Genomic DNA, 12,235 nt, shown 5'->3' with positions numbered 1-12,235 from the left:
AAGTAATAGTCACTGATGAAAACATTAACTAATTGAAGAAGAAAAAGTTCACCCACATCTTTAATAAAGTTGTTTTCTTATGTTTAAGAATTTTAAAAATCAAAATTTGGCATGTATTTATATTTTAATCAGTTGGGTAGTAGTAATAATTGTAAAGAAAACTCAAAACAAAAGAGATTGTTAACACATGGAGTCTTTTATTAAAAAAATAAAGAGAACTTTATTTTCAGTTTATAAACAGATTTTTGTTGAGGGAAATATAATAGAGTGGCCAATAAAGACTTTCAAACAGAGTATATTACATTAAAATAATTTGTGTGGGAAGAATCACATTTCCTGATGTTAAGCCTTACTGTATAGCTTCATTAATCAAGATAGTGTGGTACTGGCAGAGGGATAGACACAGAGATCAATGGAATAAATTAGGGAACCCCAAAATAGAGCCTCATAAATATGACTAATTAATTTTTGACAAAGGCTCTAAAAGCAATTCAAATGGAGGAGGAATAGCCTTTTTATTTTTTTTAAAGTATAGTTTATTTTTTTTTAGAGAGAGAAAGGGAGAGGGTAAGAGAGAGAGGAACATTGATGTGAGAGATACATTCATCATTTGCCTCTTACACACCCCCTACTGGGGATCAAGTCGGAAACCCAAGCATGTGCCCTGACTGGGAATCAAACCAGCAACTTTTTAGTGCACGTGATGACACCCAACCTGCTGAGCCACATGGCCAGGGTGAGGGATAGCCTTTTTATTAAGTGGTGCTGAGCAATTGTGTATCCATTGGCAACAAAAGAAACTTGGCCTAACTCTTATACAATAATGAATTCAAAATGGATCATGAACATAAATGGAAAACATAAAACTATGAAACTTCTAGGAATAAAAAGAAGAAAATCTCTGGGGTCTAGCACTAGTAAAAAATTTGTAGATTTTACACCAAAAACATGATCTCTAAAGGGAAAATTAAAATCAAAATTAAAATCTTTTGCTCTATAAAAGTCCTTTAAAAATATATTTTTTATTGATTTTTTACAGAGAGGAAGGAAGAGGGATAGAGAGTTAGAAACATCGATGAGAGAGAAACACTGATCAGCCACCTCCTGCACACCTCCTGCTGGGGATATGCCTGCAACCAAGGTACATGCCCTTGACCGGAATTGAACCTGGGACCTTTCAGTCCACAAGCCGATGCTCTATCCACTGAGTCAAACTGGTCAGGGCTATAAAAGATCTTTAAGAGAATGAAAAGACAAGCTATAGACTGGGAGAAAATATTTGCAAGCTATATATCTGACAAAGGACTAGTATCTAGAATATATAAAGAACTCTGAAAACTCAACTGTAAAAAAACAAACATCCCAGTTAGAAAACGGGAAAAAGAAATGCACAGATATTTTCCCAAAGAGGATATAATATGGCACAATAAGCACATGAAAAGATGTTCAACCTTATTGGTCATTAGGGAATTGCAAATTAAAACCACAATGAGATACCATCAGAATAGCTAAAATGAAAAAAAGTGACAACACCAAATACTGGCGAGAATGCAGAGAAACTGGATCATTCATACGTTGATGGTAGGAATGTAAAATGATATGTCCACTCTGGAAAACAATTTGACAATTTCTTAAAAAAACAAAAACAAAACTAAACATGCAACTACCATATGGCCTAGGCGTTTGTTTATTCCAGAGATACTAAAACTTATTGCTTGGATTGAATTATGTCCCACCCCCAAATTCATCTGTTGAAGCCCTAAACCCCAAAGTGTGATATTTGATGACGAGGCCTTTGAAGATAATTAGGTCCGATGAGGTCATAAGGCAAGGCTCTCATGATGGCATTAGAGCTCTCATAAGAAGATCAGTGCTTTAATCACTGGTTTGCCAAGAAGTTCTTCAAGGGGGACAGCTCCAGGGACCTGTGCACTGACCTCTTCTAGGGCTACCAGCAGTTTGTTCAGAAAGCAGTAAAGGAGAAGGAGATTCCCATTGAAGGACTGGAGTTCATGGGCCATGGCAGAAAAAAGCCTGCAAACTCTTCTTGACCTTGACTGTCACCTTGACAATAGACTCCTCCGTGATTGAGTGTCCACCTATGAAACAGGAGGTCACAGTTCCATTCCCGGTCAGGGCACATGCCTGGGTTGTGGACTCGATCCCCAGCGTGGGGTGTACAGGAGGCAGCTGATCAATGATTCTCTCTCATCATTGATGTTCCTATCTCCCTCTTCCTTCCTCTCTGAAATCAATTGAAAAATTTTGTTTAAAAAAAGAAAGAAAATAGACTTCTCAAATCAGGAAATTGAGCACTCTGGATTTGTCAGTTAAGGCTGTGAACATAGCCATCAATTTAATGAGGAACTGGGGAGAGTTTTTTTCCTCTTAGTGTTTTTTCTCATGTAAAAGATGATGAACCATCGCTTTTTACTTTGGGATGATTTCTCACTTGCTTTGGCATCTTGTAGGGATTCACTGTGCTAAAACTGAATGATTACTTGAGATTATGGTTGCAATACTTCATCTGGGATCAGCTTTAAATATACTTTGTATGTAAATACTGATAAACTTGTCAGGCTGATCATGGCTCCCTGACCTCTTGAGTTATGCTTCAAAGGAAATCCTATATAATAGAAGCCTAATAGGCTAAGTGTCCGGTCATCCGGTTGGCTGTTCAATCAATCAAAGCGTAATATGCTAATGATATGCTAAGGCCGCTCAACTGCTTGCTATGATGTGCACTGACCACCAGAAGGCAGATGCTCCGACCAGTAGGTTAGCTTGCTGCTGGGGTCTGGCTGATTGGGACTGAGTGAGACGGGCCAGACACGTCCTGGAGCCCTCCCAAGGTCCCTCTCTGGCTGGCCAACCTCCTGCATCCCTCCCTGGCCCTGATCGTTTACCAGTGGGGTCCCTGCACCCTCTCACAATCTAGGACCCCTTGGGGGATGTCAGAGAGCTGGTTTCAGCCCAATCCACAGGCCAGGCCGAGGGACCCCACTGGTGCACAAATTAGTGCACTAGGCCTCTAGTAGAGTATAATATACTGGGGTCATTGTTCATGGAAGCAATTGGTTAGGACCTCTTTTCTCTCAGGGAGTTAATGCTCTGAAAAGGGATCCCAGCACAACAGTTACAGTCAATGCTTGGGAGTGGTTTTGTTTTTATGTAGTAACTTAGCTGTTAAGATTGCTGGTGGACTCTGGGTTAGCCAAGAGGAAGCTTTTAACAGTTCTCTGCCTTAACAAGAGGTGTCAGATCTCAGATTAAGATGTGACAGCTTCAAGAATGTTAGAATGCCCTCGCTGGTTTGGCTCAGTGGATAGAGCATTGGCCTTCAAACCAAAGGGTCCCAGGTTCAACATGCGTGCAGGAATAAACTAATTGATGTGTTTCTCTCACATCGATGTTTCTCTCTGTCTTTCCCTCTCTCTTCCACTCTCCCTAAAAATCAATGAAAAAATAACCTCAGGTGAGGATTAACCAAAAAAAAAAAAGTTAGAGTGAACACCATTTCAGAGTGTAGTCCAGTCATTAAGATCCTTGGAGTGTGGTATGAGGAAGATCCTAAATTGCAAAATTAGCTGAGTCAGTAAATTAATTAACTCAATCTGTAGATCATGAAAATGCCAAAATGCTGTATCTGGTTAAATAGGGCGTTTGCTTTCTTTGCCTTGTTTACTCACCCTGCCCTGTAATGTCTGGAATCATGAAGATAGAATAAGTTATAACATTTAGCCCTGGCCGAGTAGCTCAGTTGGTTAGAGTATCGTCCCGATTTTCCTCAGTTACAGGTGGGATTTCCAGTCAAGACACATACAAGAATCAACCAAGGAATACATAAACAAGTGGAACAACAAATAAATGTTTCTCTCTCCAATATATATATATATGTTTTAAAAATTGTAAAAAATTTCTTTTTCATTAAAAAAAAAGATACACCAGAGAGCTAGCGTTGCTCTGTGGTCTCTCTTCCTCTCTCCCCACCTCCCTCCCTCCCTAAATCCTTCTCTCCCTTCCTCCTTTTCTCACCCTCTCCCTCCCTCTGCTCTGCCATATGAGAGCATAGTGAGAAGGCACTCTTTTGCAAGCCAGGAAGAAATCTGTCATCAGAACTTGACCATTCTGTCTCTTTGATCTCACACTTCCAACTTCCAGAACAGTGAGACAGAAATTTATGTTGTTTAAGCCACCCAATCTATGGTATTTTGTATGGCATCTTGAGATAACAAAGACATTTATGTTCACACAAGCCTATACATGAATGTTTATAGCCACTTTATTTGTAATAGCCTCAAACTGGAACAACCCAGATGTCTGTCTTGCAATGTATGAATGGTTAAACAAAGTGTGTTACGTCCAAACCATGGAATATGACTCAGCAATGAGCTATTGATATATGCAAATACTTGGATGAACCTGGAGGAAATTATGATTAGTAAAAAGTCAATCTCAAAAGGATACATACTGCTTGGTTCCATTTATAACATTTGTGGAATAACATAATTACAGGGGTGGAAAACAAGATTAATGGTGACCACAAGACAGGGAAGGGACGGGGAGAGGGAGGCTGTAGCTATAAAGAGGTAATATAAAGGAGTCTCTTGATGATGGTCCAGTTAAGTATCTTGATTGTGGTGGTAGTTCCATAAAGTTACATATGTGATAAAATTGCATAGAGCACACATGCACACACACAAAATGAGTGCATATGTACTGAATAAGCTCTTTATTGTAGAAATGTCAATTTGATGGTTTTGATATTGTGCTGTTATTATGCAGCAAGTTAATGTTGGGGAGCACTGGGTGAGGAGTACAGGGGATGTCCCTGTACATTACTTAGCACCTTCCTATGAATCTATAAATATTTTATTTTTTATTTTTTAAATATATTTTATTGATTTTTTTACAGAGAGGAAGGGAGAGGGATAGAGAGTCAGAAATATCAATGAGAGAGAAACATCGATCAGCTGCCTCCTGCACACCCCCTACTGGGGATGTGCCTGCAACCAAGGTACATGCCTTTGACTGGAATCAAACCTGGGACCCTTCAGTCCGCAGGCTGATGCTCTATCCACTGAGCCAAACCGGTCAGGGCGAATCTATAAGTATTTTAAATTAAAAGTTAAAAATAATTTGTGATGAAAGTAAAAAGGAAAATAAGTTTAAGGAAAAAAAAGAGAAAATTTCTGACCATTCTGAACCAGTTGTTCATCAGTTCATGGATAATGGTGGCTATCAAATAGCTGTGGAATTTAAATTCCATTTGATACACTTAAGGTGATATAAGAGCTTTATTTTAAAACTAGTGGCCCAGTGCACAAAATTTGTGCATGGGGGAGGGGGTTATCCCTCAGCCCGGCCTGCACCCTCTCCAATCTGGGACCCCTTGGGGAATGTCCGACTGCCGGCAGTTGGACATCCCTCTCGCAATCCGGGACCACTGGCTCCTAACTGCTCACCTGCCTGCCTGCCTGATCACCCCTAACCACTCTGCCTGCTCGCCCCCAACTGACCCCCACTGGCCTTCTCACCCCCAACTGCCCCCCCTTGCTGGCCTGATTGCCCCCAACTGTCCCCCCCCTCCAGCCTGCTTGCCCCTACTGCCCCCCCTGCCAGCCTGCTTGCCCCCAACTGCCCCCCCTGCCGGCCTGCTCACCCCCAACTGCCTGCCAGCCAGTTCGCCCCCAACTTCCCCCACTGCCAGCCTGATCACCCCCAACTGCCCTCCCCTCCTGACCTGATTGCCCCTAGCCTCATTCCTTGGTCGCTGGGGCCACCTGGGAAGCCAAGCCTTCCTGTCTGCTCTCCGGCCGGCTCTGTGGTTCTGGCCAGCGCTGTGGCTCTGGCTGGTGCCGCTATCTTTGTCGCATCAATTTGCATATTCCCTCCTTATTGGCTGTGGGCGCCACCATCTTTAGCATGAAGTGATGGTTAATTTGCATATTACTCTTTTATTAGATAGGATATCTATATATATATAATGTGTTAGAAATTACTCCTTTGAAACTATTTAAACTTATAATGAAAAAATTTAGATGTCAATTTAAAAATGTACGAGGGGGTGTATAGTTAGCAAAATTTTCTTGGCGCCAACAAAACAAAAAGCAACATTTTAATAGCATAATATCCCTACTGATGAAGAGATACATTCCAAAAGTATATTTTTAAAAAATACAGATTAAATTACCAGAGGTAGTTGGAATATTAAATAACTTGGGAGCAATTGGTTAAGGGTTGGATTATAGTACCAAAAAGCCATTACATAAATAAGAATACAAAATAGGGCTCAGGAAGAATAAGAAAAAGAAGGTGGTTGTACTGTGTTTAGATGATGTTATTGGCCTTAAATGCCTATTGTTTCAATCAATACAATTGTGTTCAGTACTTGTGTTTTAAACAGATAAGAGAAACAAAGGAAAGGGAGGCAGAAGAGGGTTGTGTTTGAGCAGTTTGTGTTTACAAGGGCAGCATGTCAAGGGCTATTTACCTCCACCCCCAGCTTCACCATGAAAGGACTACATCAGGTTTGCCTTTACAGAATGCATATCAGACTTCCTATTTCTACTGACCTCTAATCGCTTACATGCTTGATGATGTCCCTGCCTTAAGTAAAGATTTAAGCCTGCAATTTCACCATTAAGTTTGCCAGCTTAATATACAAGTACTTGTGGAATTATTTATAGTGTAAATGAATTTCAGTCATTTGATATATGAAAATTATGTCTGACCATTTTCTAGTTGATAGAGGAGTGGAATGTGGAAGAAGGGTGCATTTGGGAAGGTTGGGGAAGCAGAGTTAAGGTTTGAAAGCTGCAAACAGAAGCAGAAAATGAGGTATTTTGGTCTTGCTAATGCATTGCTTAACATGATTTATTAATGTTTTGGTTAATAGTTAAAAATACTGCACATTGATTTATTAAGGGATTTGTATCTCTGAGGATTAATTAACCTAAAATAGATCCCTACCCCCTTCCTTTCTCTGAGCATGTCTTCAGGTGAGGATTAAAACAAACAAACAAGAAAACCCATATCCATAACATAGGGATTTCTTAAAAAACTCATGTACCAGTTATCTTAAAATTTGTCATCTTGAATATAGAAAATTTCATTATTGTGTATGATACTAAACAAATGCTTTAACAAACTACAAAGTTACACGGAATTATTTCTTCACTTTCAATAAGTAAGTAGAAGCATATTTATGTAAATGAATGAAAAAGATTCTTCTAATATTTTTGTAGAACTTTGAATATGAAAAGTTTACATTTTTATTTAATGAAAGGGCCCAGATAGAATAACACAATGGAGATATAAGTGGTTACTATCTATATTCACTAAAGAGTCACATGTGAATTTTTTCCTCCTGTAACTAGAAATCCTTTTAAGAGGCAACTAGTAAATATTTGTCTAGATGGGATGCCCTCCATCCAAGCTGCTGGGTGTGGCTTAGGTTCGTGCGGTGGGCTGCACCCATAGGGAAGCTGTGAGGGTTACAGCACCACCAGGAGGCTACTTTACCTACTGGTGCTAGGAGGGATGGAGGTGGGGATTACCCCTGGTTAATATTTTTATATGACTTTGTTTGAAAAACTCTAACATACTCATTAAGTATGCAATTCTATATTAAAACAAGTATGTTTTCTCGCTACTGTAAAGGATGGCATTTAAGTTTTAATGACGTTCTTGTTGAATGGTTCAAAAATAAACTTTGAAATTTCTTATGAATGAAGAATGAGGATGGACTCGTCCTCAGGCCAAGGTATAATTTTTAACTCTAAAATGGACCTTTGACAAAAACTGACAGCTACTTTCTTTTTAAGATCCAATTGGCTTTATTAAGCGATTCATGAATCAGGCAGCATCCCATCTGGCAACTGGAAGGGCACTCCTGACAGTTACTTTTAAGTTTAGGATTTTCCAAAGTAGATTGCGTAAAAGTGCCTATTTCCTATATCTTCAACTTGGAAAGTATCTGCTAAGTGATGTTTTTTTTTCCCCAAGAAAAATGATTTTAAATATAATAATGTTACATGCAATAAACCTTGATATTTCAAGAAAAACGATCTTAAATATGATAATGTTACATGCAATAAACACCAATTATTCAAGAAAAATGATCTTACATATAATAATACTAGGGGCCCAGTGCACGAATTTGTGCACCTTGAAAGGAACTGTGGGCTGCAAGGCTGCGGTGGGCACAGGAGCAGATCTCAGACCATCCTCTGCGCCCCTGCCTGCCCCCTCCACCCGCCATGGCCCCTGGTCCCCTGTCTCCCGGCAGTTCCGCTCCCACCATGGCTACTCCCACACGCTAACAGTGCTGGCCCTTCTCACACCCACTGACAGTGCGGAGTGATTGGGTCTGGTGCCAGCAGTGGGTCCAAGTGGGGCCAGCACTGTCAGTGGGTATGAGTGACAGTTGCTGCCCCGATCACTCTTCAGGAGCAGGGGGAGGTGGAGACGCCCTCAGGAGCAATTGGGGCCGGCAGCTGCCGCTCACACCTGCTGACAGAGCTGAGCAATCGGGATCGGTGCCGGGTGCCAGCAGGGGGTGCGGGCAGCGGCTCCAGCGCTGGCTTTAGGTGCAAGCGGGGCTGTTATTGGCAGGGGGTGCGAGAGGTGACTGCCAGCTCCGATCGCCCCTCAGGAGCAGGGGGAGGTGGAGAAGTCCTGAGGGGCGATCAAGGCCAGCAGCGGGTGCAAGTGCTGGCGGGCCTGAGGCACGTGGGAGCCAAGAATTTTCAGTAACCACCAGAAGCTCGCCTTGATGACATCAACTGGTGCCCCGCCTTGGTCTGGCACCCCTGCTCACCTGCTGTACCATTCCTCTGTGGCCGACGCCTGCTGCTGATGCCCGCCATGTTCCATATGCACCCGCTGGTGGTCACGGCACATCATAGTGACCAGTTGTTTGGTTGTTCCGCCGTTCGATCTATTTGCATATTAGCCTTTTATTATATAGGATTACATGCAATAAACATTAATATTTCAAGAATAAAAGGACTTTAAGTATAATAATATTACCAAAACTATATTAACATAGTATGATATCACAAAAGTTATAGGAAATATTAAAAATCTGCAAATAACAGGATTACTTCTATTATATTGTAGTATATTTTTCTCCCCTCTGGCTCTATTTTTGTTCATCGGTTTATGTTGTTCATTATATTCCACAAATGAGTGAGATCATATGATCCGACTGGCTTATTTTGCTTAGCATGATGCTTTTATTTTTATTTTTATTTTTTATTTATTTATTTTTGAGACTGTTTTTATTTCAATAAAATTACTAGTAAAAGCAAAACCATTGGAATACAAATTGCACACATTATGATAGTTTACCTCCCCCCAAAAAGCATATAGCAGCTAAAAATGATATTATCATACATTACTATATCATTACCACAAAGACTAACATTGGCAAATCATATTTTCTAATATATAGTCTATATTCAAATTTTCTTGTCCCTAGAATATTCTTTACATTGTTTTTTTATATCCTGATAGCATGATGCTTTTAAAGTCTATTTTGTTGGATATGAGTATTGCTACTTTTTTTTCTTTTCCATTTGCATGGAAAAATTTTTTCCATCCCTTCACTTTCATCCTGTGTGTGTCTTTTGTTTTGAGGTGGGTCTCTTATAGGCAGCATATAGTTGGGTGATGTTTTTTAATCCATTCAGCTACCCTACATCTTTTGATTGGAGCATTTGACTCATTTACATTTAGGGTTATTATTGAGAAGTACTTATTTATAGACATTTTAATTCTGTATGGCTATGTTTCTCTCTCTGTTTCTTCTTCTCAGCAATCCCTACAGCAATCCCTTTAGCATTTCTTGTAATGTTGGCTTGGTGGTGATGAACTTCTTTAGCCATTTTTTGTCTGGGAAGCTCTTTATTTGACCATCTATTTTGAATGATAGCCTTGGTGGATATAGTAATCTTGGTCTCAGATCCTTGCTTTCCATTACCTTGAGTACTTCATGCCATTCCCTTCTGGCCTGTAGAGTTTCTGATGAGAAATCAGGTGTCAGCCTTATGGGAACTCCTTTGTAGGTAAGTTTTCTTTTCTCTTGCTGCCTTTAAGATTCTCTCTTTATCTTTAATTTTGGGCATTTTAATTTTGATGTGTCTGGGCGTGGGTCTGTTTGGATTCTTCTTGTTTGGCGTTCTCTGTGTCTCCTGAACTTGTGTGACTTTTTCCTTCACCAGGTTAGGGAAGTTTTCTACCATTATTTCTTCAAACACCTTCTCTATGCCTTTCCCCTTTCTGCCTCTTCTGGCACTACTATTCTAATGTTGTTACATTTCACATTGTCCCACAGCTCCCATAAGCTGACCTCCTATTTTTTAATTGTTTTTTCTTTTTGGTTCTCTAATTGAGTGATATTTTCAACTCTGTCTTCTAATTCACTGATTCAATCCACAGCTTTCCCTAATCTGCTGTGTATTTATTCCAATGTGTTCTTTATTTGTGTTATGTCATTCTTTATCTCAGACTGTTCTTTTTTCATAGTTCCTATATCTTTTTTCATACTGTTCAGCATTTTTAACATCATTACTCTGAACTCTGTTTCAGATAAATTTATTATCTCTGCTTCATTTATCTCTTCTTCTGGAGAATTTGTTAGTTCTTTCATTTGGGGGTTGTTTCTTTGTTTCCTCATTTTGGTTGTCTGTTTGGGTTTATGACTGTGTTTTAGGTAGATCCTCTCTACCTCTCAATCTCTAGTGCAGGACAGCGTTAAAGGCTGTTTCTGACTAATTGGATCAGGCAAAGACTCAAAGCCTCCAGAGACCACCTCTGCCTATAGACTAATAGGATTCAGACTTGAATTGGCCCCAGGCAATCGTGTGGTGTGGTGAGTGTGGCGAGAGTTTTTTCAACTGGATGGGCAGTTGCTTCTGTCTGGAGGTTAATTGTTACGTTTTCAGATAAATTTGATCAACTATATGAGGTCTCTTAAATGGCCTCAGGGCAAGGTGTTTTCCAGTAGGATGTGTCGGCTGTCTTTCCCCCAGGAAAGGCAGATGTTTTGTGTGGGAAAGATGTCCTCCACTGTGTAAGGAAATGACTCAGCCCAGGAAACTTGGGGTGTCTGCCTTCTGAGCTCTATCCCCAAGTCCCCAGTCCTGGGTTCTGCTCTCACTGCTCCAGTCCACTTCACCCTCCCTCTGCCAGAGCACAAGGTGGGTGGCTCCACAGGGAATTTTTGTACATTGGCCTGAAGCATCCATCTTATATAAAAACTGCTGTTTGAAATTTTAACCCTGCTATTTTGGCTTCTGTAAACACTTGCTTGCTTAAATAATAAGGAAAATAAGACTACTCCCATTCCAGAGAGGCCATAAACTATGCTCCAGACAGAGTTGTCAGTGCTGGCACCAGGCCATGCCTTGGGATATGGTCTCATGGCCCTTTCCCAGCATGCAGGCCTTCTTTTTCAGAAGGCCCGGAAGTCTCATTCCAAATTTGGGAGATAAAGGACTGGAAAAAGCATAAATAAAGTTTCCTCCATGTGGGGGCCCAGAATTTGAAAGACACATTTTTCTCTGGGCCTGCGCATAATCATAATTAAATTGTAACTCCCTTTCTTTAAGTGTGGCTTGGTTTTTCTCCAATCTTCTGCAACAGGCCCTTTAAGAGGGTGCCCGAACTTTCAGCTGTCATCCCTGGCAGACAGTACCCCACTACTTTTCACAGCTAGATGTTATGTGGGTACCCTCCTCAGTTTGGTGCTCTCTGCTGGGGAGCCCCGCTTCAGGATTAGATCCCAGAGTTCTCAGTGGCACCCCCTCCCCCTACAGCTGAGATATCTCTCTGGGACTTCAGTTGCTGTCTGTGGGTGCCCAGCCAGCCCTTTCGCACCTCCGCACCTCCTACCAGTCTCTATGCAATCTCCACCTTCAGTCCTTGGGTATCAGGGTTCTCTCCTGCCAGTTTTCCATTGATTATTCAGGAAGCCTTTCTGTGTTTCAGTTGTGATTCTAGCTTGTTCCTGGGAGCATGTCATGCAGCATCCTCCTACTCTGCTGCCATTTTCTTTTTTTTTTTTTTTTTTTTTTAAATATATTTTATTGATTTTTTACAGCGAGGAAGGGAGAGAGATAGAGAGTTAGAAACATCGATGAGAGAGAAACATCGACCAGCTGCCTCCTGCACATCTCCCACTGGGGATGTGCCCGCAACCCAGGTACATGCCCTTGACCGGAATCGAACC

General features: G+C 40.9%; 1 protein-coding gene across 3 annotated transcripts in view; it reads left to right on the top strand.

Moving 5' to 3' along the window:
* DIPK1A (divergent protein kinase domain 1A) overlaps nt 1-12,235 on the top strand; it is a 136,418-nt gene that overhangs the window by 34,390 nt on the left and 89,793 nt on the right. Inside the window, exon 1 of one of the 3 annotated variants that reach the window (XM_070405601.1) lies at nt 1,069-1,141. The exons of the other annotated variants lie outside the window; for them this stretch is intronic. Within the exon in view, the coding sequence (XP_070261702.1) occupies nt 1,127-1,141 (15 nt within the window). The 5' untranslated portion in view covers nt 1,069-1,126. Of the gene's footprint in view, nt 1-1,068; nt 1,142-12,235 lie in introns of those variants that run through there. 3 annotated transcript variants of the gene reach the window in all.

The sequence above is a fragment of the Myotis yumanensis genome, unplaced genomic scaffold (genome assembly GCF_028538775.1).
Source record: "Myotis yumanensis isolate MYYU_CA2020_CCGP unplaced genomic scaffold, mMyoYum1.0.hap1 SCAF_2, whole genome shotgun sequence".
NCBI classification, from domain to species: domain Eukaryota; kingdom Metazoa; phylum Chordata; class Mammalia; order Chiroptera; family Vespertilionidae; genus Myotis; species Myotis yumanensis.
This window is presented reverse-complemented; position numbering and strand designations above follow the sequence as displayed.